At 35.2% G+C, this 27,700-nt stretch overlaps 1 protein-coding gene across 6 annotated transcripts in view; it reads left to right on the top strand.

Annotated features, from left to right (window-relative positions):
* The window catches only part of MINDY3 (MINDY lysine 48 deubiquitinase 3), a 103,726-nt gene that overhangs the window by 11,092 nt on the left and 64,934 nt on the right, over positions 1-27,700 (top strand). For all 6 annotated transcript variants that reach the window (XM_037155173.2, XM_053665824.1, XM_053665825.1 and 3 more), the window contains exons 3-8: positions 1,389-1,449; positions 3,139-3,315; positions 6,511-6,562; positions 7,393-7,507; positions 10,357-10,430; positions 11,303-11,382. In XM_037155173.2, coding sequence (XP_037011068.1) covers positions 1,389-1,449; positions 3,139-3,315; positions 6,511-6,562; positions 7,393-7,507; positions 10,357-10,430; positions 11,303-11,382 — 559 coding nt within the window. The remainder of the gene's footprint in view (positions 1-1,388; positions 1,450-3,138; positions 3,316-6,510; positions 6,563-7,392; positions 7,508-10,356; positions 10,431-11,302; positions 11,383-27,700) is intronic.

The raw sequence follows: 27,700 nt of genomic DNA, 5'->3' as shown, positions 1-27,700 counted from the left end.
TTAACTAAAGAAATAATCTTTAATATGGGAAATGTTATATTCAAGAAGTAGCTTTTATCTTTATAGTATAGTAAAAAATCTGCAAACAACCTAATGTACAGTAATGTCTTTTAAATGTGAAGTAATGTTTAAGTAAATATTGGTACCTTGATAGAAATTTAATGATTAAGAATTATAATGATGAATTCTGTGGGAAAACATTAAAATGGAAAATAATCACATACTTGTTATGCTTCTCACTTGTAATAAAATTTACAAAAGTTGTGAAAGAAAGACTATGAATATATCAAAGTGCTAAGTAGTTGTATTAGTGGTGAAATAATGGGTGTCCCACCTCACTTTTCTAAAATTTTATTTTCTCACTACTTAATTTTATGGTTACTGTCATTTGGGTAAAAACCAGAAGCACTTAATTGTAGAATTTGTAGATTTGATTTCCATGAGAATATGCAGTATTTAGTTTTCTGTTAAAATCCTTTGAAATAATTGCTTATTAGATGCCAGGTACTGTGCTAAGTGCATTACATAGATTATCTCATATAATCCTCACTGCAACTTTTTGAAGTTTGTGTTTTTATTTTTAACTAGTAGAGTAGTGTAACTAGGATTTAAACCTATGTCTGACTCAAAGCAGTCCTCTTATCTGTATACCACTGCTTTCAAACACATATGAATAAGAATCACCATAGTAACCGCTTTTTCTTGAATCTGCCCCCTTGAGATTCAGACAATAGAGCCTAAGAATCTCCATTTTAAATAAGATTAGGTTGCAGATAGCCCTTGAACTGTAGTTTGAGAAGGAAATATTGTATTACGCTGCACTGCTTTGCATTAAATCACCAGTATAGCAGAGTTGGCTCATTTAAGGAAAAGGTTAGAAATCAGTTTGTTTTTTCTTTTAAACCTTACATCTGTGAGTTAAACCAGGAAGTTAGAAGCTTCTTATAAAAATGATCTTGCAGTGGTATTCTCTATCACAAATCAGAGCTGATAGAGCTCTGACTTCTTAGATTCTGTATTTAGATTTCTTTCCTCCCAAGAAATCAAAGAGAAATGTAGACTTGTTCCTATTCTGTAGGGCCTTCACATTGTATTTCTTCAATTTTCCTGTTTTGTGTCTTATTTTGAGTCAATTCTTTTATTTACCAGGAATTGTGTATTATGAAAGAAGAAGAATTTTATGGGTATAGAATTAAGTTTTTAATAGTACATTCTGAATAGATAATTATGCCCAGTTACTATTGAATGTGAAGGGGAGCCGTTTGAAATTTTTATAGGCCTATTCAAAAGATTATATAAGAGGTACAAATTAGTTTTTTTCCATTTTGAAGTTAAAGTGATTTATGTTTATCATGTATGCTAATAATTATTGCTTTAATTGTATAAAGGCATTTCTTTTGAAGAAGCTCCTATTTTCTTCTGAGAAATCTTCTTGGAGGGATTGCCCAGGTATGACAGCTATCTTTCATAAACTTTTACTCCAGCTTGTATTTTACAGATGACCTGTGCAGAATTCATTGGTAATAGTTTAGTTAAAATTATCTATCTTAAAATATAAACTATTAATGGGATATTTTTTCCTGAGGTTTATTTTTTTTTCATATTTTAGAAAGATTCATGGACAGTAACTCCAAGTTTTAAAATATATATATTTCCAAATTTGGTTTCCTAAGATGTATAAGATAGGATAATATAATAATATAAGGGAAAAAGCTTTGGCCTCTTGCTAAAACAGTGTACATTTAAATTAAATGTTAAACTGTTAAATTAAAGCATACCATAAGGAATAGTCATTTATGCCTGCTTGTTTTGTCTTAATTATTTTTGAGCAAGAACTCAGAGTCTTTCTTGTATTTCTGCATCTTTTAGTATAATGTTTTACACAATGCAAATAATATTGCAAATCTGAACTAAATTGCAAATGAAGCTGTTATAGCTTGTGCAATATAATTAATTAGGTCAGAGAACTGTATGGTACTACCTGATAATAAAAAAATTTGCATTCCACTTGACAGTTTACAAGGATTTTTACTTCACTTCCACAATTTCATGTGGACCTCACAATAACTTCTAGAAGGAGGTAGGATATATTATAACCCCAGTTAGTATATTAGGGCAAAACAGCTTCCAAACCATGCATATAGAATCTACTAGTGATCTGGAATTCAAGAGTTAAAGTGTTATTGCTTTGCATTTTTAATTCATTAATAGTGGGAGTGCAAAATAAATTTTAGTAGAGAAGATACTATTTAAGAGATACTACTAACATGAATTTTTAATAAGATTTCTTGCACAGAAATATATTCATGTTAATCAAAAATTTATATTGCATTGTCATAAGTGCTGTGAAGGTTATAAAGTGAACGACACAGTTTCTGCCTTTAAAGACCATTAAATCTGTCAGGAGAGGCAGATACCTCTCTCTATAGCATAAAATTTTACATAGGATGCGTATACATTTTATCTCTTTTGAAAGTTTCAGAAAGCAATACTGCTTTCAGAGGGTAATACTCACTGAAAAGAGGAAGGTGGCCAAGGTTCAGAAAGAAATTGAGCATTTGTGCTTTTAAAATAAAAATCCGTAGATCAGATTACAGCAATACAGTGTCAGTAGCATCTGTCAGGAGGTGGAATGACAGTGGCCCCTGCTAATGTAATGCGTTGTGGTATTATTGTATGTGCTGAAGGTATGTTATCTCATTATTCTTACCCTGTGGGACAGGTAGATCAAAGACATTAGACTAATTCAGAAGTGGGGAAAATATAGAGATCTCATCAGGCCCTTACATAGTGCCTGCTTCTGCAATAAACGCAACCTCATGGCTTAAATGCTTTAGTTGCTGCTAAGAGAGAGGCGATCAGTATCGGGTAACATTTTTTTCTCCTAATGTTTAATTCTGCATTTTTCAGGATTCTTTTTCTCACTAATGGAATTATTTAGTGATGGTGACATTGTAACTCCCATGTACATTATTTCCTAAAATATAATTTAAGATCAGTTGTGGATTTTTTTCCCACTTAAAGTACATGATTTTCACCATTAAATTAACACATTCTTAGGATTGTATTCATGCCTGGATTATTTTTGTTTTTTTTTCCTAAAGAATACCATGATAACTTATACTTTGGTTATTTTAGAGGAAGAGCGGAAGGAACTCCTTTGTCACACCTTAAGTGATATTTTAGAAAGTGCCTGTTGTGACAACTCTGGATCATACTGCTTGGTTTCATGGTTAAAAGGAAAGACAACGGAGGAAACTGCTAGTATTTCTGGGAGTCCTGCAGAGTCCAGTTGCCAAGTGGAACATTCTTCTTGTAAGATACATTTTTTTCCTGAAGTAATTGCTTATACCTTTGTTTTAATAAAACTATTGAACATTTTAAAGAAGATTAAAATTTTCATAGCATATCTAATTAGCCTAAGCTTAATTCATGAGCCTTAGTATTTTTCATTTCCTTTTTGATGATTCTGATTACTAGAGGATATTGCATTTATTTATTTTTGCTTTCATTTTTGGAAAAAAAGGAAATGTATCTCTTAAAAAATGTTCTAGTTAATCTGCTCGATGACATTCTCTTGTGAGCTTTAGAACTCTCATTTAGAAAGTTTAAAAAACATATTTCTATATACTTTAATTTCAAATGCCTTAATTGTTTACTTTGGTATTAGGAAAAAGGTTTGTTTTTGACATTAGAAAATTTCTTAAGATATTTTTAGTTGCTTCATAGAGCAAAGATGGGGACTATTTTTTTCACTATATTTTCTTTTGTCCTAAACTTTTTGGATTTTGTTACTATATACGAATTATTTTAAAGTGATTTTAATTATGAGTTTTAATTTTACATTTATTTAAGTTTTCAGACTTCAGAGGTTTCTCTTTAAAAGAAATAAAATAACTACTTTTCTTATAAAAATCATATATCCTATGGTCTTTAGCCTTTGAAAATTCTTATGTAACTGGACTAAAAACTGCCAGAATGAACTAGTGGTACAGAAGCTGGATAAAAGAGTTGCTGTTCTGTTTTTCTTTTCAGGAATTATCATGCTTGTAGGTGGCTTTTGATAATTGGTATTTCCAAGTGCTTATATTGAATATGTGACTTATTCTACCTAAAATGCTTTCCATTAACGATCATCTATGGAAGTTGTTATTAAAGAAACTAGTGGACTTCCAGAAAGTAAATATTGTTTGTGATGTACAGCTTGCTCTCCCTGTAGGACTGACTGACTGCGACGCACTGTTGTCCTCTGGAGCTGGAGTGTGTCTGTGACGTCAGTGTTTGCTCTGTACCGCTACAGGCGCAGTGGCGCGTTCTCATGACCGCGTATCTGCAGGAAGAGTTTTTAAAACTAACTCTTCAGTGGCGTTGCTTTCTCAGGCCTTGCAACATAAACTTTCAAAAAAATTTAACATATTTTTAGAGTTGATAATACAGCTGAGGGAAATGAGTGGGACATATTCACAAGGATGATAGTAAAAATGGCATTAAGATTGGTTTTAAATATTTTCCAGTTTTAGTGGGTTGCATGTAAGCATGTTTAAGAGTTTCATGAAGGTAACCAAAATTTTGACAGGAATAGTTGAACTTATTCAGAGTTCTTTTAAAGATTAGGTGCTTAAAGCCAGACTTTATATTGAAATGTAAGAAAATAGTAAGATCTTTTTTTGTAACATTTTTATTGGTATCTTAGTATATATTGTGTGCTTACTATGGATTATGCTATACATTCCATAGTGGTATGTTAAATGACCTCACAATATGTTAATGTAGAGACTTCAATAACTAATTTAGGTGGGCTTACTGTAGGCTTACTGTAGGCTTACTGTGGGCTTACTGTGGGCTTACTGAATTTCCCTTTGAAAAACATATTTTAGTAATCTTTCAGTTTATTTTGCCTCATTCTAATAATGGACATGAATAAAACCAGATTTAAAATTTGTTTTTTTTATAATTATATAACTTTGAAAAAGTTTTGTTAACTGAAAATTTGAGAATTTACCCTTAGATGTTGACAGATGTAATGAACTTACATTAAAATTTTATTCTATGTAACAATCTACTTTACCTATTCTTTCCTTTATTCCCAGTTATGTTCTTTTTCTTGTGTTTTATAGTTTTTCACCATCCTGCCTGCTACGCTTTTTATTTTGCTTGCCTTCTTTCTCTAAAATTACTATCTTTATGTCAACTTTTGTATGCCCAGTAAAATTATTTAGATAATCAGGCACAGAAAGAGTAATACAATTTGGAAAAGGTTCAGTAGAATTTTAATTTTATCCTGAAATTTTAAATGCGATATTTCCCCCATCATCAATATTACATTCTGTGCAAACATTTCACTGGCTTGTGTGTATAGGTTTGGCTTCTGGTGATGCACACTTGTTTGCAGTAGTGAATACTCAGGTTCAATTTCAGTTTGTTTCCCACACAAATGAAAAGATTATTTAAGCTATTGGGAACTTAAAGATTTTAAAAAGTAATTTGAAACATTTGCAAATTAAAACTAGACTTTGAAAGGCTAGCATATTGAGACCTTTTAAATTATTAATCAAAAATTTTTAATTTTGAATTCTTGCTGAGTCAATTTCCACAGTGAGAATTAAGTACTAAGCTCTGCTTCATAAATACGTATACACATAAGAAATTGTTCATTTTGGTAAACTGGAGTTGGCATTTGGATCGGACTATGTCTGTGGGGAGCCAAGACTCTCCGGGCCGCAGTCTCAGCTCTGCCGCTGCTCACGGCCGCAGTCTCAGCTCTGCCGCTGCTCACGGCTGCTGCGGGCGCGTGGGAGGGTTCTCCTCGGAGCCCTCTGCCTCCTCTGGGAGGTGATGCGGACCGAGTGAGGAAAGGGGCCCGGTGCTGGGAAAGTGCTAAAGATTATTTTGATTTAAGTGCTTTCTTTGATTTATCTTTATTTGATTTTTTAAATTTATAAATTGTTCTGCATTAATATACATAATCTAAATAAGTTATTGAAACCTTCTCAACAATTGTATGAATTAACGAGGAAACAAACTTAAAGCTGTTGTTGAACCTGTATAGTTTCAGAGTGCTGTGCCTTTTTATACATATTTGTTTAATAATTAAGCATTAAACCTAAAGATTTTATATTATATAAAGGAAGATTAGTTTTGTGATTTTACTTGGATCTGTGGATCAAAAGATTATTTAAAAGTGCAGGACACATTACAATATGTGGCACTATGATTGCCAATAATTTCTCATTTTATAAACTTTCCTAGCATAACTGAATTAAAAAGAAGTTTTTATTATTTAACCATCCTTCTACACTCTTAGAATTGTATCCATTTAGTTATAATCATGGTAACTAAGATGTTGAAATATAAATTTATATTATAATGAAGTTGAAAACAAACTGAGGATTTTAAGGGAGTAAGGAAAGAGGGAAAATTTTGATTGCTTGAAATATTTACAGCCTGCTGTGTGTATCTTGTGTCATTTATTTGCCATGTGTAGTGCTGAAAAGTGTCTTTTATGTATAGCTGCCTTGGCTGTCGAAGAGCTTGGCTTTGAGCGATTTCATGCATTAATTCAGTAAGTAACATTGGAACATTTAAAATACTTACCTTGTGGACACATTGCCATTTTAAGTCTGTTCATACTGGGGAAAGGTATTTAGATTTATATGCCTGAGGATTAATTTGTGTTCAGATTAAAAAGAAATAATTTGTAAATGTGTACTTAAATTATTTGGATTCTTAAATTAACTATCAAAATACACTTTTGATAACATTAAAAGCTTTTTCATCATTACAGTAAAAATAATTTTAACTGAATGTTTCTCTATCCTAAGTGTAAAGGTTTCTAGTAGAATAAATTTTGAATTATTATTTATTATTTGCCAAAATATGCTTTCTATAATTTTCATTAAAAGTGCCATGTTTTTATTAGAGCTTTTTAATATTTTATAACAAAATAGACAGTAAGGATAGCTATAGTGATAGCAGTATAGTGGCATTTGATTTGGAATATAACTTCTGTTTCTTTTAAAAGAAGTCACAAAGGTACAAAAGTCAAGTTTTGTTTGTTCTTAAGCTCATCTCAGAAGAGGGCCACTTTATTCCTATATACCAGTATAATTATTGAAGAATTTATCGATGCCAGACAGTGCACCTAAGAGATGAAGAGATTCTCTACCAAGTAGACATACTACCTTTAATGAGATGTGTTATATACAGGGACAGTTGTCAGCAATAGATTTTGCTCTTAATGGCTAAACTTGTGTTTGAATATTTGAGACACTTGCAAAAATCTCCTATTTGTATGCATACATTTTGATGTATAAGACAGTTTAAGCATTTTCCCATTTATGGATGTAGTGTGCCTCAGGATGGTACTAATACTTAGTTCTTTTCACTCTCCAGAAAAAGATCATTCAGAAGTTTATCCGAATTAAAAGATGCTGTCTTGGACCAGTATTCAATGTGGGGAAACAAATTTGGAGTATTGCTTTTTCTGTATTCTGTGTTACTGACAAAGGTTTGTTTAAGAAGATGCTTCTGCTGGCTTTTGTTAGTTTGACTTTAGCATATTTTCTCCTCCTATGAGGAAAATTATTCTTGGTTCTGTTTTTAATTCTCAGAATAAAACTCTCTTAATGCAGTCCCTGGCTGGTGTGGCTCACCACCAGCTGGCACTCAATTCAGTGGATTGAGCGCCAGCCCACAAACCAAAGGGTCGCTGGTCTGATTCCCAGTCAGGGCACATGCCTGGGTTGTGGGCCAGGTCCTCAACAGGGGACGTGTGAGAGGCAACCATACATTGATGTTTCTCCCTCTCTCTTTCTCCTCTCCCTTCCCTTCTGTCTAAAAATAAATTTAAAAAAATCTCTTATGCTGGTAATAATTCTCTTTCCTCATCACTCACTTGTTAACCACTTTGAAACTTACTTTCACTCATGGTCTTCTGGACTGTAAAGGTTATCAATAATGTACTAATCATGAAATGTACTCAGTTCTTAGCTTCTGAGTTCTTAGTTCTGAATATTAGTTTCTTTGCTCTTAGGAATGTCTGGCAATTGACACCTTAACCCGTGCTGGAAGGTCTTTCTAACCCCCACTCCCTTTCTTAACTTACCTAATAAATCTTTGCACTAAGTTCTCTTTCTCTGGTGTCCCATAATTACTTTTTTGTTTATATCTTTCTTTCCTTCTTTACTTGTTATCTCCTGGTTCCTTCTCTTCTCTACTAAGCTTTCATATTTCAAAATGTTCAGTCCCTAGGTTCTGTACTCTGCTTCTTTATGGGTACTTTATCCTCTCAGCTTCCCCTTCTGTGTTTGAATCCAGTATGTACAGCCCCAGTCTCATGTCTGTAGTAGCCTGGTAGTCTCAGTTATCCTACTAAATTCACCATCTACAGCCAAACTTCTTTCATCAGACAAATGTTTACTGAGTATTTACTCTTTATTAGGTGCTAGGCTTATAATGTGGGATGTACTTATGTTCTATGATTATTCCTCTTTGGTGTCGTAAAGAACAATTGACACATTAACTACTTCCATTATAGCAGTGTGTGTGTGTGTGTGTGTGTGTGTGTGTGTACATGTCTGTGTTGCATGGACAAAGCATGAAGGGAAAACAGTACAGGTATGCCTAAGATTATTTGGTGGAGTCAAAGGAGAACTTATATACATGAGGCAAAATTTTCTAGATGAAAGAGCTCTGGGAAGATTTTCCAAGCAGTGGGAATAGCAAGTATAAAGGTACAGCCAGTTGGGGGTGTGACACGTGTCTGGGGACCTTAAGTAGCTCCGTCCTACTGCAGCACAATATACCAGAAAGGCCACTGTGGGAGATGAGGCTGGGCAGTTATGTACATAAGGCTTAGACTATGAAGGTCTTTGTATATTATGGAAAAACAGTTTAGATTTCATGTGGCCAAAATTGGAACGCAACAAGAATTTTCAACAAGGAAGTAGCAAGATGTTTTTGTTAATAAAAGATTCCGTAAATTGGGATAAGAGTTGCGCTGGAGGGAATTGGTGTGTGGAGTATCCGTGTGGGTTCAGGGAAACTAGAAAAGTGGTGTTTGAAATAGATGAACCTAAGCGAGGGCAGCGACGATGGAAAAGGAAAGGAGCATATTTAGAAGCATGTTTTAAATTTAGAAATTTAAAAACACTTTGGAGGATGTTTAAGTGAAAGAACCAAAAGTATTTTGTAGTTGGTTAGAGGCAGTGAATGACAGTGGTGTCTGAGATAACTGGCTTCTTATGCCTTCATCTTAACTATTCATTATTTGGCAGTTTTTTTATGCTCAAGACTCGTGATACCTCCTCTGTCTCTTGCCCTTTACAGCCAATAAACCATCATGTTAGTTGTTCTTCCTTGAGCCTGTCTTTGAAATGATGGCCCTTCCCTCCCTGATGAGTATGTCACTTGTTCCTGTGGTTCATTTTGGCTGTATCAGAGCCTGCTTTGTGTTGTTTACAAGGAGGGCAGATGCAGGATCTCATGCTTGTTTTGCCCTCCTACCTGTCCTTACACAGTCATTACATATTTTGATTATTGGTTAATTGTCTCTTTAATCCTTAGAAGTAGCCTGTAATCTGATAGAACCAATGGTTGAAGTTAAATGAATAGCACAACATGGCAGATTATCTTTGTTGTTTCGGAGCTGATCAGTGAAGATGCCTAGGCCTTCTTGTAGTGATCCAGTATCTAGACCTTTTGGGATATGGATGCCCTTTTGAGGATTAGAAAATATCAGAAAATTGTTTTCAAGAAAATAAGAAGCTTCCTGGCTCTTTTAATTTATATTTTTGTCAGTACACACTTAAATTACCAGTATTTGTGAGAATACACAATCAGAAGCAAACCTTCCATTTTCTTATGTATTGGTTATACCTTTTGGATTTAAATTTATTATCTCTATACCTTTTGGATTTAAATTTAATGGTATGTATTTAGTACCAATATGCTTTTAAATGACCTAGGAAAATATAGCAGATGCCTTAGCCAGGTATATTAGTTTTCAATTTAGCCTAAAGTTAAATAAATACTAACTTTTGGATTAAATAATGTTCTCTTTCTTCCTCTTGAAACTTAAGCATTCTCTCTCTCTACCTATTAATCAACATTAGATCTATTACCTGTATTCTTTATATAGAGCCCATGAAAGAAAATAAAAAGATATTCTTGGGGAAACTTCTATTGCCATCTCAAATGCACCCCTAATTCAAATCTGGTTAATTCTTGGGGGGGGGGGTGGAAATTAGTTAAATAATTGCGTTTTATTAGTCTGTAGTATGAACTGTCCAGTTTTAAAACTACTATGATTTTCATTTCTAGTTTTTGAAATAAGCCAAGACTATTTGGGTTTTTTAGGGCATTGAAAACATCAAAAATGAAATTGAAGATTCAACTGAACCTTTGATAGATCCTGTGTATGGACATGGCAGGTAATTAGCTAAAATTCATTATTTCCTCAAATGAACTTTAATTTTTAAGAACTTGACTTAGAGTAAATAAAGTACTACAGAGTCAGAAAATTTTGCTCACCGGTGTTGACAGCATTAAGTCTATGAATTTGAGCGGTCCTGTGCTTTATGCATTGCTCACCTTACTTACGCAGTGTTAATTTCCACTTCAGGTTCATGTATGTGGTACATTTGTTGTAGCAAATATTTTGTTTCAAGATGGCATGAGAGTATTGTAATAACTTGTACTTGATGTTCCATTAATGAAACTTGAATAAATGAAATGTATTCATTTTGACTAGAAATAAGTATATCCTTAGCTATTTATAAATGCTTTCCTGTGTGGGTGAAAAGTTTTGTTTCTTACTTTTCTGTATGAAACTACCTTCTCTCCCAAGTATTTTTCTAGCTATTTCAGTTAAAATTGATAAAACAGTGATAACACATTCTAAAAAAAGTTAAGTACTTCTCTTTAGAACTTTCTTCTTCAGAGGTCACATATGTTCCATCAAACACAAAATAATAACATTTACATGTGTATTTTAAAAGATGATTATAAATATTCAGTAAATTATCAGTCTGTCTTTTTTTATTCATTTAAATGTGCTATGTTGGATAAAGTTGTTAAGTTTATGTGAAAATATAGAACAACAGGCACCATTGTGGTGATTCATGTAGTGATACAGTTAACAGTGTTGTTGAATGCACAAAATGAAAAATGTAAAGTTTTTTTAAACTTTGTTTCTTAAACAACATAATTTAAAGAGTCATTGCTTTGTGCCTTACCATAGGAATAATTTTTATTTGAAAATGCATTTATTCATATTTTAATACTTTTTAACTTTTATTAATAGCCAAAGTCTGATTAACCTCCTATTGACGGGACATGCTGTTTCTAATGTATGGGATGGTGATAGAGAATGCTCAGGAATGAGTAAGTATTGTTTTGTGTGTGTTTACCTCTTTTATGGTTAATACTTCATTAGAACATAGTTGGTTGCATACTTCATTAGAACATAGTTGGTTGCTAGACATCTCTATAATGGCTTGCATTACTTAGAGGTTAAGATAAGTGCTTTAGCCCTGGCCAGGTAGTTCTGTAGGTTGGAGCATCATTCTGATACACTAAGGTTGTGGGCTCTATCTAAGGTCGTGGGTCAGGGCATATACAAGAATCTGCTGATGAATGCATGGATAGGTGGAACAACAAAGTGATCTTTCTCTCTCTCCCCCCCTTCTCTTCCTCTGTCCCTCTGTCTCTGAAATCAATAAAAAATCTTTAAAAAGTTTTAAAAATGATAAGTGCTTTATAATAGTAAAATCCTTTACAGTTTTGTAGTCACCATAACCTATAGAACATATTTTTTGTAGGCAAACTTGAGCTCAAATCCCAGGTTACTCAACTTCTCAAGACTTTAGTTTTCTGTAGCATAAAATTGAGAGCTATTGTAGGGCTATTTTCTTTAGAAAAAGTGAAATGTAGTTCTCTTTATATAAACCTAGTACATTTTTCTGCAATAGTATCTACACTTGCATTTTGTTTGAAATTGAGGAGAATTGCTACAAATATTGTGATTTATAGTATTTGCTTTGAGAGTCTAGTGGTTTTTCCTGTGTTATTTTTAATGTGCATAATTTCCTTTGAGGTGCTGGGCAAATTCAATGTTATCTGAGAACTTTAAACCACTACCTCCTCCATCACTGTTTCCATTTCTGGTCTCCATTATTTCTTTCCTATAGTTCCATGTGTGCCAGGGACACCGAAGTGACTCACCTTTGGTCAGTCCACCCAGTTAAGGACACCTGATATGTAGCGCTGAATGAAATGCCCTTCAGCTTATGGCTGAATCATACTAAATTCATGTATTTATTCATTCAACTTATATTAAATGAATGTACTTATTCATATGACCTATATTGAATAACTACTATGTACCTTCTATTGAAGTATGTAGTATAGGACAGGAAGTTCCATAGTCCCCGTAGTTCACAGGGAAATTTCTGTATATAGATAAAAACTGTCACCAAATGATAGAAGCAAATGTTATAATTGAGAAAATAATAGTTAACTGATTTTTAGTTCCATTTAAATAAGTGGGTCTTAATCTTCAATTTGAATTATTCTCAAATTTTAGAAATATAATCAACAGAAACATGAAAGGATATAACATTAAGGACAAAATTGGTAAAATTTTTATAATGTGAGAATTAAAAAACTTATTGAGAATATCATGCTCAGCTAAATAAATCAGATGGAAAAAAGTCAAGCAGCATATGATTTCACTCATGCGAGATATAAAAATGAAAATAACAAATGGATAAAACAAACAAATAAAAAAACTTAGACACTGACAGAGTATGGAGTTTACCAGAGAGAAAGGGGGTAGAAGGAGCTAGCGATGAGTAAAGGGGATCATTTTATGAGGCTAGCATAACACCGATACCAAAACTTGGCAAAGATAACACTAAAAACAACTACAGACCAATGTCTCTGATGAATATGGAATCAAAAATCCTAAACAAAACACTAGCAAATCAAATACAGTTATACATTAAAAAATAATACAATATGACCAAGTAGGGTGTATTCCAGAGGTGCAAGAGTTGTGCAACATATGCAAATTGATCACTGTAATATACCACACTAACATAACAAAGGATAAAGATCATATGATTTTAATAGCAGAGGTATAAAAAACATTTGACAAGTGACATCTATTTATGATTAAAACATTCAATAAATGGAGTATAGAAGGAAAGTACCTCAACATAATAAAGACCCTATATGATAGACCCTCAGCCAATATCATACTTGATAGTGAAACACTGAGAGCTTTCCCTGAAAAATCAGGAACAAGACAAGGATGCCCACTCTCACCACTCTTATTCAACATAGTTTTGGAAGTCCTAGACAGAGCAATCAGACAAGAGAAAGAAATAAAAAGCATCCAAATTATTTGGAAGGAAGAAGTACAAGTGTCACTTATTGCAGTAACATGATTCTGTGTATAGAAAACCCTGAAGACTCCCCCAAAACGCTATTAGAAATAATAAATAAATACAGTAAGGTTGCAGGACACAAAATCAGTGTATAAAAATCCACTTTGTTCCTGTATACTAACAATGAAATTGAGAAAAAGAAATGAGAAAAGCAGTCCTTTTGCAATTACAACCAAAAGGGGATCAAATATATGGTGATGGAGGAGATTTTACTTGGATGGTGAACACACATTGCATTACAAAGATGATGTATTATAGAATTACACTCTTGAAGCCTGTATAATTTTATTAACCAATGCCACCTGCAACTAATAAATATATTTTAAAAAAATTGTACAACTTTAGAATGAAGAAGTGCCTCAGCACTATCTATCCCTTCATTTTACTGTTTAAGAAATTTAAGAACTACCCTCCCTCCCTACATTAGATAATATAAGGAAATTATTCACTTCATGATGAGGTTAGGGTGAGAACCTGATTTTACTAATTTCTAGTAAAGGTCAGCATTTAAACAGTAATATTCACAGGCAAACAACTATCAAGTTATCCTACTCAACTTTTGTGATTGAGACCATCCTCTCTTCCTGGATCCTTGTTCTGGTTGACAGTTGAAAGCACTTCATCCTGCCAGTTAAAGATCTGTCAGTCTCTCTGGGGTGATATGCAGGTTTCTCCCTACACTCCCCACGATGCCCTCTGCACATCTCCTCTTCCTTCTTCTCTCCATGGTTTCCAGGCATTGAGGTGTCTTACATCATATGACAAGATTAGGGAAGGGATATCTGGTTCCTGCTGAACTTTACTTGAGGTCTCATCCCACCTGACCTCTGTTCAGACGCCTGTGTGCTGTGGCTCAGAACTCTTTCCACCTGGACTTCTGTGCCTTGCCCTGGCTCTTGGTACTAGTGAGCTCCTTCTTTCTACACATTCTGCAGATGCTCCCAGGCCTCTTCTCTTCTCAGACCAGAATATTCTTCTTGTTTCCCTAGGAAGTTCCTCACCCAGCCACCTATAGGCTTCTTTTTTCTTGTCATGTACTATATTTACAGAATATTAGTCCATTATCCAAGTTTTGGTTCTTAATATGTACAAATTCATCCTTTTCTGTTTCTTAAAATACTAGCTTTCAAAGCTGTTGTCTTGCCATAGCTTTATATTAAGAATAATTTAAATATCAGAACTAAGCAATGACTTTGGAATAATTATTTTGGAAAAGAAGATAGCCAGGGTATATTTCTTTCATTTTTTTTCAGTTGTTAGGAATGTTGACTTGAAGTTGAATTTGTTTTCAGTCACCAAACTTAAAATGAAAACTCATACAGCCATTCAGCATTTATTGGATGTTTTTCTGCTATTACAGTAGGGAGGAAGCTGTAGAATGTGTAATATACAAAGACAAATTATAATTAGGGTTAAAATTCTTATCAAGCCATTTCTTGTTGTTTCAGTTTCCTTACTCATAAAATATGGAGGTTATACCTTCCTCAAAGGAGGGAATGTTGTAGGGATTAAGATTAAATTTCTGAAATGCCTCAACTTGTCAGAAGAATTCAACTTTCCCTCAAACACCTAGTTTGGGGAAACAAGAACATGCCCACAAATAACTATAGTGCAAGGTGAAGCATATTGAAATCAATTATTACAGAAGTTCAGAGGAAAGAGAAAACTTTCTTTACTGTGTTTATGTTGGGGTAAAGGGAGAGATTTTATGTAGTAGTTAATGTTTTTTGGTTTTTTTTTTTTTAGGAGTTAACGTTTTAATGGGGCCAGATGGAATGAGTAAGAGGGTATTTTGGGAAAATTATAGGTTAGAGACAGGAAGGCAGATCAGCCTGATTGGAGCGTGGTTTTTATTTATTTTTATTTTTTATTTTATTTTATTATTTTTTAAAGATTTTATTTATTTATTTTTAGAGAGGGGAAGGGATGAAGATAGAGAGGGAGAGAAATATCAGCATGTGGCTGCTCTTTGCACACCCCTTACTGGGGACATGGCCTGCAACCCAGGTGTGTGCTGTGAGTGGGAATCAAACTAGCAACATTTTGGTTCCCAGCCCGTGCTCAATCCACTGAGCTATACCAGCCAGGTTGGAGCAATGGTTTCTAATCCTGACTACATTATCATTTGGGGAGCTTGAAAATATGTCAGTGCTCAGGCCCCAGCTGAGAATGAATGAATGAATGAATGAATGAATGAATGAGAGAAAAAGAGAAAGAGTCTCTAGCTGGTGGGGCCTAGGCATGATAATTTTCAAGTGACCCCTACCTAGATGATTCTGATGTACAGTCAGGTTTGGGAACCGATAGATAAGAGCATTGGATCTGTGAAGGAGACTAGTAAGGTGAAACAGCATAAATGTAGGGTTGGGTAAGAACACAGAGGATTTTGAATTCCTGGAAGTTTTAAACTTTAGTTGGCAAGCACTAGGAAGAGATTCATTGAAGACGTTTCAAAAGAGCAATAGCAGAAGATTTTTAGAATAACATTAATCTGTCAGTTTGTAGAATGTATTGAATGGGATGACATGTCAGAAGCATGTAGTCTTGACAGGTAAGAGGTACTGAGATGAAAACAGTCTTGGCAAAGAAAGAAATAAAGAGATCATCTAGTATTTATGTACTTGGTGTGCTAAGCAGTATGTTTTGCTATGTGTCTCCATAAACTCAGTCTATAGTCATAGAAGACGAAGCTCAGACAGTTGAGTAACTTTAACTTGCCCAGCGTTGCACAGCAGAGACGTTGCTGCATGGATCACACCCAAGGCCCATGTTCGTTCCACCGTAGCACTTTCTCCTGCTGCACCACTGCCTCTGGGAGAGACTACAGGAGAGTAGCTAGTCTAGAACTCAGCAGCTAGTTATATGCATGAGGGGATATATTCATTTTTGAATTAATGAACACATGAAAGAAACATCATGGCAAGTTCACTTGAAGTCACTGTATATGTTTTGGCAATGGGAAAAACATACTTTGTCCTCAAGTATTTAATTTTCTTTGAAGAGCAATTACAACTACTGATTAAGAATACTCATTATGCAGCAGTGGCAAACATTTATATAACAATGCCAAACATTATTCTTAGTACTTAATGATTATATATGTATTTTCCATTTACTGACTTCATTCTTTTAACTGTGAATGTCATAGAACAGAGGAAACATAGGCACATAGTCTTTGAATATCTTTTTTCATTTCATGCATCTTAATGTCAACATAAGAAACATCCAGACTTGTAAGCATTTTGGAATTAATTTGAGCCAAACTGATGCCAATTGCTGGGAAGTAAAATCTCAGTGAATTGAGAAAATGCTTAGGAGAATGACAGTTTTGCAACTTACTTTATACATTAGAATCAAAGGAGGAGTTGTAAGGAGGGTTATGTGAAATTCATTGATAGTAGATTAGGGAGTGGGGAGAAAGCAAAGCAGGGAATCTCTGAGACTGGATGAAAAATAAAACAGATAGGCACTTCTTTTACATTGAGGGGTACGGGGTAGTTAACAGTTAACAGTTACAGCTCGCAGAGGTTGATGTAGGAGAACAAGAAATTTATTGGTGGGAGATTGTACCCTAAGGGGTCTGGAAAAAGGAGATTGCCCTGACATTCCAAAGGTATTTATTGTAGCTGCGAAAAGACAGACAGGCTCACTTAAGGTAAAGATTGACCTTTGTCAAGAAAGATACTGGTCAAGACATGACTACCCACTGTGACTTGCTTTTAGATGGAAGTTTTAATTTCATACCATCTTATGTGGTTACTTTAGGCCTCTGAGTTTATAAGGGCCACCATGCAGTCCTATACTTGGCTTGTCAGGTTATGTGGCCCCTTTTTTATCCACATTAGTAAATAGAGATGAGATTTGAACCACGATAGTCTGATTCCATATAACCAGCATATAATTATTTAATGTTATAATATATTAATTTTAATATACTGCCTTATATGCTACACTTAACAGAATCTTCAGTGAAGTAATGAAAGATGATTTGGAATAAGTTTATTTATTACATTTCACAGTAGTCCTAAGAGGAAGTTTGCTTCATTGATAAGAGAAACAGACTGAGAGTTTAATCCAGACTCTTGTCTGTCATGTAGAGTTAGTGAAGGAGCTGTGCTTTGTATCTCACTCAAGGAGAATGAGGACTAAGAATAGGCTATGAATGTTCACCACCCAAAGTCAAGTCTCCTTCTGTTGCCTTTATTTCCCCTTTATTCTCTTTTACCTCCCCCCAACCCACTGACCCTCTGGTAATCACCATACTGTTGTCTGTTCCATGAGTTTTTTTTGAGGGGTGGTGGTGGTGGTGGTGAACACAGAACAATATACAGATGATGTATTGTAGAGTTGTGCACTTGAAAATTATATAACTTTATTTAACCAATGTTACTCCAATAAATTCAATTAAAAAAAGAGTAGATATGAATTTAGCAATTAGCAAGATCTTTGCTTTAAAAGACCCATTGAGATAAAAGCTCGATCATAGAGAGTAAATATTTTAGCATTATAAGTAAGTTTGCTAGTGAAAGGATGAAATAAGAAGATTTCAGTTACTTGTTCCTAACAAGGCCAAGAAGTGGTCTACATGGTTCTTTGTTTTAAGGGATAGATCCCCTAAATTGTTGGCCAAGAAAATTCAATCTCTTTTAATAGAAGAGATACTAAGTGGGATCCAGAGTAACAATAACCTTGGAAAGATGCACAATTCTTCTAAAACAGGAGGAAAGAATGTGTTGAGAAAAGCAAAAGGCATTTTGAGGTGTGAAAGACCTAAATTGGAAGAACTGGAGATTTAAAATTTGCTGAGACAATGGACATGTTAGCGGCATATAAAGGTATGAAAGGGGTTGAATCTACTGCTTTAATAAGAAATAGAAAAAGGGCCCTGGCTGTGTGGCTTAGTGGATTGAGCACTGGACTGTGAAGTGAAGGGTTGCCAGTTCAATTCCCAGTCAGGGTACATGCCTGGGTTGAGGCCAGGTTGCCTGTAGGGGGTGCATGAGAGACAACTGCACATTGATATTTTTGTCCCTCTCTTTCTCCATCCCTAAAAATAAATAAATAAAATCTACAAAATAAGAAAAAAGGAATTATGAGAGAAAATTATAAAAGTGTAATCAACACTAGAATTGAGATCAGGTTATGAATATTATTTTTTAGAGTGGAACCAACCAGGAAAGCTTATTTTTTAAAAAAGTATTTTTCTAGTACTAATTGTCAGTATGGCATTGAGAAAGAAATTGGATGCTTATGTGTATTCCAGGAAAAAAGGCCAGCAAGTTTGATGTGAAAGATATATTAGGTACTCATCTTTATGAAGAATATCAATACTTTATCTGTCATATATAGTAAACATTTTTTCCCAGTTTGTCATTTGCTTTGAGTTTACTTACAGTGAACATTTAGATTGCTTGTATTTTGGGCTATTACAAGCAATGCTGAAGTAAACATTTTTTAAATGTATGTCTTTCTGTGCATATTCAAGAAGTCCTATAGGATAGATTCCTAAAATGTGTGTTACAAATTTAGGCATGTGTTAATTTTTTTCACACATAGGGTTATTAGAAATAACTCACATATCACACAAATTATCTGTTTAAAGTGGACAAGTCAGTGGTTTTCAATATTATCTTAGAACTGTACAGCCATCACTGCATCAATTTTAGAATATTTTATCACCCCAAAAAGAACCCTTGTACTTGTTAGCAGTCACGCCTCAAAATTTCCTCCCCCTCAGCTCCTAGCAACTATTCATCTACTTTCTGTTTCTATAGATTTGTCTATTCTGGACATTCCTTATGAAGAGAACCATGCAACATCTGGTCTTCTGTGACTGGCTTCTTTCACTTAGCATGATGTTTTTAAGGTTTACCCAGGTTTTAGCATATACTCTAGCACTTTACTCCTTTTTATTGATTGATTCTATTGTGTGATTTATACCTACCACATTTTAGTCATTCATTCATCATTTGACTTCTTTCCATTTGGCCATCATGAATAATGCGGTCAGGAACTTTTGCGAGAATATGTTTTTCCTTTTCTTTGGTCCTGCAGTCATATGATAACTCTACTATGTTTAACCTGTTGAGAAATTCCTGTTAAACTTCGATAATGCCAAATGACCTTCTAAAAGTTACCAGACTGGCAAAGTACACGTCTCCAACAGTATGGAGAGTTCTATTTTCCTGCACTGTGGCCAACACTTAGAATTCTCCATCTTTAATATATTGCCAGTTTATTGACAAGTGATAGCCTATTTTAATTCACATTTCTCCGATTCCTAGTGAGCGTGTTCTTGATCACTTTTTGTGTGTTTTTGTCAGCTTTTAGTATTTCTTCTTTTGGGAATTATTTCTTTATATTATTTTGGCATTTGGGGCTGGGGTTATTTTTTTATTTCAAAATTTTTAGGAACTCTTTCTAAATTGTCTCAGTTCTTTGTGTGTTAAACTTTGTGGCAAATATTTTCCCTCATTCTGTTTCCCTCAGTCTGTTAACTTTGCTAATGGTATCTTAATGTTTGGTGCTTTATTACTCTTTTCAAAACAATACGTAATATCCTAATTCCAGTCAATTCTGCACAGATAGGAAACATCTTCTCTATCAGATACATTTTCCCATTTGTGTGAGTCTTTTTTTGGACCTTTCTGTTCTACTAATCTATTTGTGAGTTCTTAAGCCCAGACAATCCTGTCATATAGTTTTATAAATATACTTTGATATTAATCAGCACATATTTCCGAATACTGTACTTTTTCAAAATTGTCATAATTATTTCTATATTATTCCAATTGAACTCTTTTTCAGCTTCTGAAGTTTCAGTTTTAAGAAATCTGTTAGGATTTAATTGAGGTTACATTAAATTTATAGATTTTATTTTTACTTATTATTTTCTCAAGTCCATGAAATTTCCCTTTTATTATAGTTTTATATCATAGTAGTTCAGATGTGTTTCTCTACAACTACTGCATTGTAGTTCCTTTGGATTTCAGTTATCTTGAACATGTGACTTGACCAAAGACTTTGAATCTAAATAATGTAAAATTTCAAGTCATTAACTTTTAGATGAAATAGATAAGAAATAAAGTCTTGGGTGATGGTTGGGGTTGTTGATTTCCAACAACACAGTGTGTTGAAATGTTTCTTCTGATATAGCAGTTTTAAATGAGAACCTTCAAAAAACAAGGACAGAATCAAAGTACAATAAAAGTTTCTGCAGCTTAAGTCGTGAACAGTCCTAAGCCTCTGACAGAAGCAAGGTAAAGCATCTTTCCTGAATATTAAGTGGGTTTCCAGTATTTTCAGTGCAGTTCAGAGCTTTCAGAGATAGATATTCAACACTTATCATTAATGTGTATGTACCACCTTAGCTCTGATTGTATTAATTTTGCCTGAAGATTTAATACCCTGAAGATTGTAAAAACACAGGCTGGCTGAGCTTCGGCAGCCCTGTGGGAGTTTTCTTCCACAGTGGCCAAGTAAAACATCAGTCCTGCCAAAGAGACCAGTGGAATAAAGGCAGCCAGCCTAGGAAGAGATAGAAACATTCTTCTCTCTCACCAATTACCTGCCACCCTGACTTTTTAAAAGGTAGATGGTACTTAGAAAATTTAGTTGTATTTGTTGTTATTTTTAATTATGATCTAGTGATGCTCCATATCTTCTTGTCTTTTGGTTTTGATGTGTCATCCTAGCTGCCTATGGTATCATATTAGGAATCTCATCAGTAATTGGGTAGGCTCTTCATTAATCAATTTATTTGTCATATCTGGGCAGCTTCTTGAAGAGGGGCATGTCAGGAATGATGCTACACCACGTTGAAGGCATGGGGTGGGTCCCCACCATCCTCTGCCAGACCCAGCTGCTCAAGCTGACTCCCCTATAGATTCTTTGAAAAAAATGACATCTTTACAATATTAAGTCTTTCCATCTAGCTTGTTTTTATGTCTTATTTTATTTTTAAAAAACTGTTTTACTTATTGTTTAAAGATTTTGTCTACTTCTAGAGAGAGGGGAAGGGAAGGAAAAAGAGAGGGAAAGAAACATTGATGTGAGAGAGAAACATTAATAGGTCGCCACTTCCCGAATGGGGACCAAACCAGCAACCTAGGCACATGCTCTGACCAGGAATTGAACTGGCGACCTTTCACTCTGTGGAATGATACTCAACCAACTGAGCCACATAGGTCAGAGCTGTTTTTATGTCTTTTAATAAAATTATATATTGTTAATCACTTAGATTATATAGTTCCTGAAACCATGTACTGTATTCTACCTTACTTGTTAGAACTGACTTTTGCTTCTGCAATAGACTAGAAATAAAACTGCACTGGAACTAGTCACCTAATTTCCTTCTTGCCCACCCCCTCAGTCCTTCACAGTGGCCACCACCATACACTTAATGCTAAACCAGGTCATGATCCTCTTACTTAAAGCCATTCAGTGGGTGGCTTGTCCATGCACTTAACATCCTTGCTCTCTGCCCGGCTCTCAGACCCTTCTGTGGTGCGGCCTTGCCCACCTGCCGTCTGTCTCCGTTCCCTCCTACTGCAGGACTTCGGGCTGGGGTTTTCTTTGATTTTATTTTTCTGTAGATCCGTTTTCCCATGGTCTCTTTTCTGTTTCAAAGGAACTTCTCTGTATTTGTATGTATTACACATGCATTCTTCTGTGTGTTTATTTGATGATTATTTTTATTTTGTTTTCATTTTATGCAAATCATATAGTCAGCTCTTATAAACTAGAAACCTAGAAAAGTAGGTTTATCAGAATTAATGTCAGAAAAGATTGAAAGTGTTTATTTTCTCCAAATGTTATTACTTGTAAAAATACATTTAATTATATAGTTAGGACTGAGTTGCCAGATAAAATATATCGGATTCCCAGTTAAGTTTGAATTTCAGATAAACAGTGAATTTTTTTTTAGTGTATATATATATATATCTCATACAGTATTTGGAATATACTTAATACTGAAAAAATATTTTCCATCTGATACCTAAATTTAACTGGGCATCTTGTGTTTTACTTGTTACATCTCGCAGCCCAAGCTAGATGCCAGCTCTCTAGCAACCTGACTTCTTAGGAATCCAGCAAACAACCAGCAAGTGGGTTTAAAAACTCCTCACTTTCAGAAATAGGTTTCACAGAGGCTGTGGCTCAAATTGCATGTACTGTGTCTGTGAGATAACTAAGCCTTACTACTGTATGTTATTTCTTTTTTTAAATATATTTTTTATTTTATTGATTATGCCACTACATTTGTTCTGTTTCCCCCCTTCATTCCCTTCCGCCCTGCACACCCCTCCCCCACCATTACCCCTGTTTAGTTCATGAACACGTGTCTCAGGTTCTTTAGATTATATATTTCCCATACTATTCTTGCCCCCCCCTTATCTATTTTCTACCTACCATCTATGCTACTTACTCTCTGTACCTTCTCCCCACTTCTCCTTCTCCCACTCCCCTGTTGCTAAGCCTCCCACATGATCTTCATTTCTATGGTTCACTCCTGATCTAGCTGTCCTCTTAGTTTGCTTTTGTTTTAGGTGTGGTTGTTAATAACTGTGAGTTTGCTGTTCTTTCACTGTTCATCTTTCTTATCATCTTTTTCTTAGGTAAGTCCCTTTAACATTTCATATAATAAGGGCTTGGTGATGATGAACTCCTTGAATTTGATCATATCTGAGAAGCACTTTATCTGTCCTTCCATTCTAAATGAAAGGTTTGCTGGGTAGAGCAATCTTGGTTATAGGTCTTTGGATTTCATGACTTGGAATACTTCTTTCCAGCCCCTTCTTGCCTGTAAGGTCTCTTTTGAGAAATCCGCTGACAGTCTGATGGGAACTCCTTTGTAGGTGACTGTCCCCTTATCTCTTGCTGCTTCTAGGATTCTCTCCTTCATTTTAATCTTGGCTAATGTAATGATGATGTGGCTTGGTGTGTTCCTTCTTGAGTCCAACTTCTTTGGAACTCTCTGAGCTTCCTGGATTTCCTAGAAGTCTATTTCCTTTGCCAGAATGGGGAAGTTCTCTTTTATTGTATGTTCAAATAAGGTTTCCACTCATGACTGTTCCTCTTCCCCTTCTGGTACTCCTATAATTCGGATGTTGGAGCGTTTAAAGATGTCATATCCTGGAGGTTCCTAAGTCTCTCCTCATTTCTTTGAATTCTTGCTTCCTGACTCTTTTCTGTTTGGCCATTATTTGCTTTCTTCTGGTCCACTCCATTGATTTGAGTCCCAGTTTCCTTTCTATTACTATTGGTTTCCTGTGCATTTCCATTCATTTCAATTAGTTTAGCCTTCATATGTTCCTCTAATTTGTGGCTAAAATCAACCAGTTCTGTGAGCATCCTGATGACCAGTGTTTTGAACTGTGCATCTATTTGGAAAGTTTGGCTATTTCTTCATCGCTTAGATTTATTGGCTCTGGGGCTCTGAGTTGTTCTTGAGCCATGTTTTGATCTGTTTGTGCCTGTTGCATATGAGGAGAGACGCCTTAGATGTTCACCAGGGCGGGGCCACCCAGGTCCCTGGTTTGTGATGCTGTATGTGGGGGCGGGGTCAGAGAGGGAGCACTAGCAGTCCTCTCTGCTCACCGGTCTGCCTCACCGCTTGCCCCTGCGTGTTTGAGCGCAAATGTGTGAGCCCGCTGCCCTGCGCCAGGGCCTGCATGGTCTGTCTCAATGCTTGTCTCTTCACTGGTTTTTCTGCTCGCATATGCGCAACCGCAGACAGCCAGCCACACTGTGCCTTCCCTGGGTCTGCCTGTAGCTACCCTGCACCTGGGATCCATGCCCTCAGCTGCCTATGCTTAGCCTGGGTCAGGGGATCTTTTTTACCCGACCCACTCCACTGCTGTCTTTGCCCCTCTCACCAGTTTAGCTGAGCAGTTTGTTGTTTTCGGACTTCATATTGTTCGATTTTCTGTGGTTTGGTTGCATTTATTGTTGTTAAAACTTTGTTGTTTTTAGATTTGGTTGTGCGAGGAAGCAAAGTGTTTCCATCTACGCCTCCATCTTGGCGAAAGTCTACTGTATGTTATTTCTTTTTATTTTAACTATTCTAACCTTCTGATTAAAAAGTTAGTTTTTAAATTTTTTTCAACTACTGCTTCTGTACCTTATTTACCTAAGGATCTTATGTAATTTCATCCCAACTAACTTGTCAGGCATCATGAACCTACACTTGAACAAAACTATGCTACTTTGTCTTTTTCATGCTACTCCTTGTGCCTACACCCCTACCATCTATGTCTGTCCAGCTCTTAAGTGACTCGGCCATGTGCGGTCCCTTCCTAGGGAAGTGTCTGCATTCCCACAGCTCCAAGGAGTTTCTCTTACCTCTGAGCTCCATGTTCTAGGTTATAACTATTTTTATTTGGGGAGGAAGAATTTTTAAAATTGTAGTAAGAACATTTAGCATGAGATTTACCATCAATGAAATTTCAAGTTAGGATACAGTGTAACCATAGATAGGTTGTATAGCTAGCTGGTTTCTAGAACTTACTCTTCTTCATAAGAACATAATTCCTAGAACATAACTGGGACTTTGCCTCTGTTGAATAGTACGTCCCCCTGCTCCTGTTTCCTCCTCCTCCCGTTTCCTCCTCCTCCCAGCTGCTGGCAACCACCATTCTACAGTACTTCTATGAGTTTGACTACTTAAGACATTTAATGTAAGTGGGATCATGCCATATTTCTCTTCCTGTGACTGGAATGTTTTACTTAGCATAATTTCCTCAAAGGTTCATCCATGTTCCCAAGTGTGGTGGGATTTCCTTCTTTTGTATGCCTGAATGATATTCTCTATCATGTGTCCCACAGCTTCCTTATCCATTCATTCCTTACTGGGCGTTTAGGTGGTTTAGGTTGTTTCAGCATCTCGGCTGCTGTGAATAGTGCTGCAGTGAGCACAAGAGTGTACGTATCTCTTTGAGATCCTGATTTCAATTCCTTTGGATTAAATACCCAAAAGTGGAAGTGCTGGATCACATGGCAGTTCTATTTTTTAATTTTTTGAGCAACCTCTATACTGTTTTCCATAGCACTATCCCTTATCACATTCCTTCCAGCAGTTTACGAGGGTCTCGATTTTTACATATCCTCACCAACACTTGTCTTTTATTTATTTTTTAATAATGTCTACTCTAATAGGTATGAAGTGATATCTCATTGTGTTTTTGATTTACATCTTTCTAATGATTAGTGATGTTTTCCTCATTTCATCTTTTCATATATTGTTGGCCATTTCTACTCTCATATGTATTCTTTGGAGTTCTTTGCCCAGTTTTTAATTGGGTTATTTTTTTTTTTTTGTAACTGAGTTATAAAAGTTCCTTATGTAATTTGGATATTAATACATGGTTTGCAAAGGGGATGATCTTTGTTTCCATATTTCTACACTATGGAAAGAAATATGTAGAAATACACTGTTCTTTTTAACACGTGACACTTAGGGTGTATTTGTTAAATGAATTTAACGAGTTACCTGGTTTCCAAATCAGCATCAAATTTGAAAGACCCTAGAGAGGACCTTGAGGAGATCCTCTGTGACAGCAGTTGAGATGGTAGTTCAGAATCGAAAATATTCTGGTTTGATTCCCAGTCAGGGCATGTGCCTAGATTGTGGGCCAGGGCCCTGGTTGGGGCTGTGTGAGAGGCAGCCCATACATGTTTCTCTCAACACATTGATGATTCCCTCTCTTTCTCCTTCCCTTTCCCATCTCTGAAAATAAATAAAATCTAAAAAAAAATTTTAAAAGCAAACTCAAATATAAAATATATAAAATTCTACACACACACACACACACACATATATATAGTTTTACTGACTAAAGCAAATAAGGGTTGATAGGGACTGCTAATGTTTAATCTTACATGCTAGGCTAAGAAAAGAAATGAGAAAATCCTAAAATATAATGACATGTTATTAGAATTTTCTCCAAATATGAATAAACTTCTTTAGACTTACTGAGAAATATTTCATGAGTAAATTCTCTAAGTTTTAATATGTGAGAATGTTATAACTCTAATTATAACTTTGTACAGTAATATTTTTAATTTATTGGGGTGCCATTGGTTAATAAAATTACATAGTTGGCAGGTGTGCAGTTCTATGATACATCTTCTGTGTGTTGTGCTGTGTGTTCACCACCCCAGGTCAAGTCTCCTTCCATCTCTCTCTATTCTCTCTTTGCCCTCCTCTGCCTCTCCCCACCCGCTTTCCCTCTGGCAGTCGTCATACTGTTGTCTGTGTCTATGAGGTTCTGGTTTGTTTCTTCCTTTTTTTACTTTTGCTTATTTCCTTTACCTTTTCCACCCAATTTCCCACCCTGACAGCTGTTAGTTCTCTGTCTCTGTGAGTCTGTCTCTGTTTTGTTTGTTAGTTTATTTTGTTCATTTGATTCCACATATGAGTGAAATCATGTACTTGTCTTTCTGTGTCTGGCTTATTTCACTTAGTATAATACTTTTCAGGTCCAGCTTTGCTGTTGTAATGGTAAGATTTCTTTCTTTTTTATGGCTGAATAGTATTCCCTGACATAAATGTACCACAGTTTTTTAGCAACTCATCTACTTGGGCTGCTTCCAGATCTCTCAGCTATTGTAAAAATGCTGCAATGAACATAGGGATCCATATACTTTCCAATTAGTGTTTCTAGTTTCTTTGGATATATTTCCAGCAGTGGAATTGTTGGGTCATAAGGCAGTTAATTTTTTAATTTTTGAGGTAATTCCATACTACTTTTCATGGTGGCTGCACCAATCTGCATTCCCACCTGTTGGGCCAGGGTTGCAGGTTCCATCTCTGGTTAGAGCCAGAGACAGTCTCTTATCTGGTGAGATAAGAAACAATCAATGCATAAAAAGTGAAAAAGTGCATGATTGTGTTCCCCTTTCTTCATGTTCTCACAAACACTTATTCTTTGAGTTATTGATGATAACCATTCAAACAGGTATGAGGTGATATCTCATTGTGGTTTTATTTTGCATTTCTCTGATCACTGGTGACATTGAACATCTTTTCTTATAATAATAAATATTCTTAATGATGCACTTTAGCTGTCAAAGGCAATGAAAATCTTAAGTATAGCTTCTGCTTAAGGAAATAGGATTAATACATTTAAAAAATAATATATATGCTTAAACATGTGATTGCTGACTTAATATGAATATTTATTATTCAAGAATTATGAACAACTACTTCGTTATATTGAGTATCATGACATTCTTTTTTTTTAAAAAATATT

This window comes from Artibeus jamaicensis, unplaced genomic scaffold (genome assembly GCF_021234435.1).
Source record: "Artibeus jamaicensis isolate MK-2021 breed Jamaican fruit bat unplaced genomic scaffold, CSHL_Jam_final contig_426, whole genome shotgun sequence".
NCBI classification, from domain to species: domain Eukaryota; kingdom Metazoa; phylum Chordata; class Mammalia; order Chiroptera; family Phyllostomidae; genus Artibeus; species Artibeus jamaicensis.
Note: the sequence above shows the minus strand (reverse complement) of the source record. Positions and strands in the feature narration are given on the sequence as shown.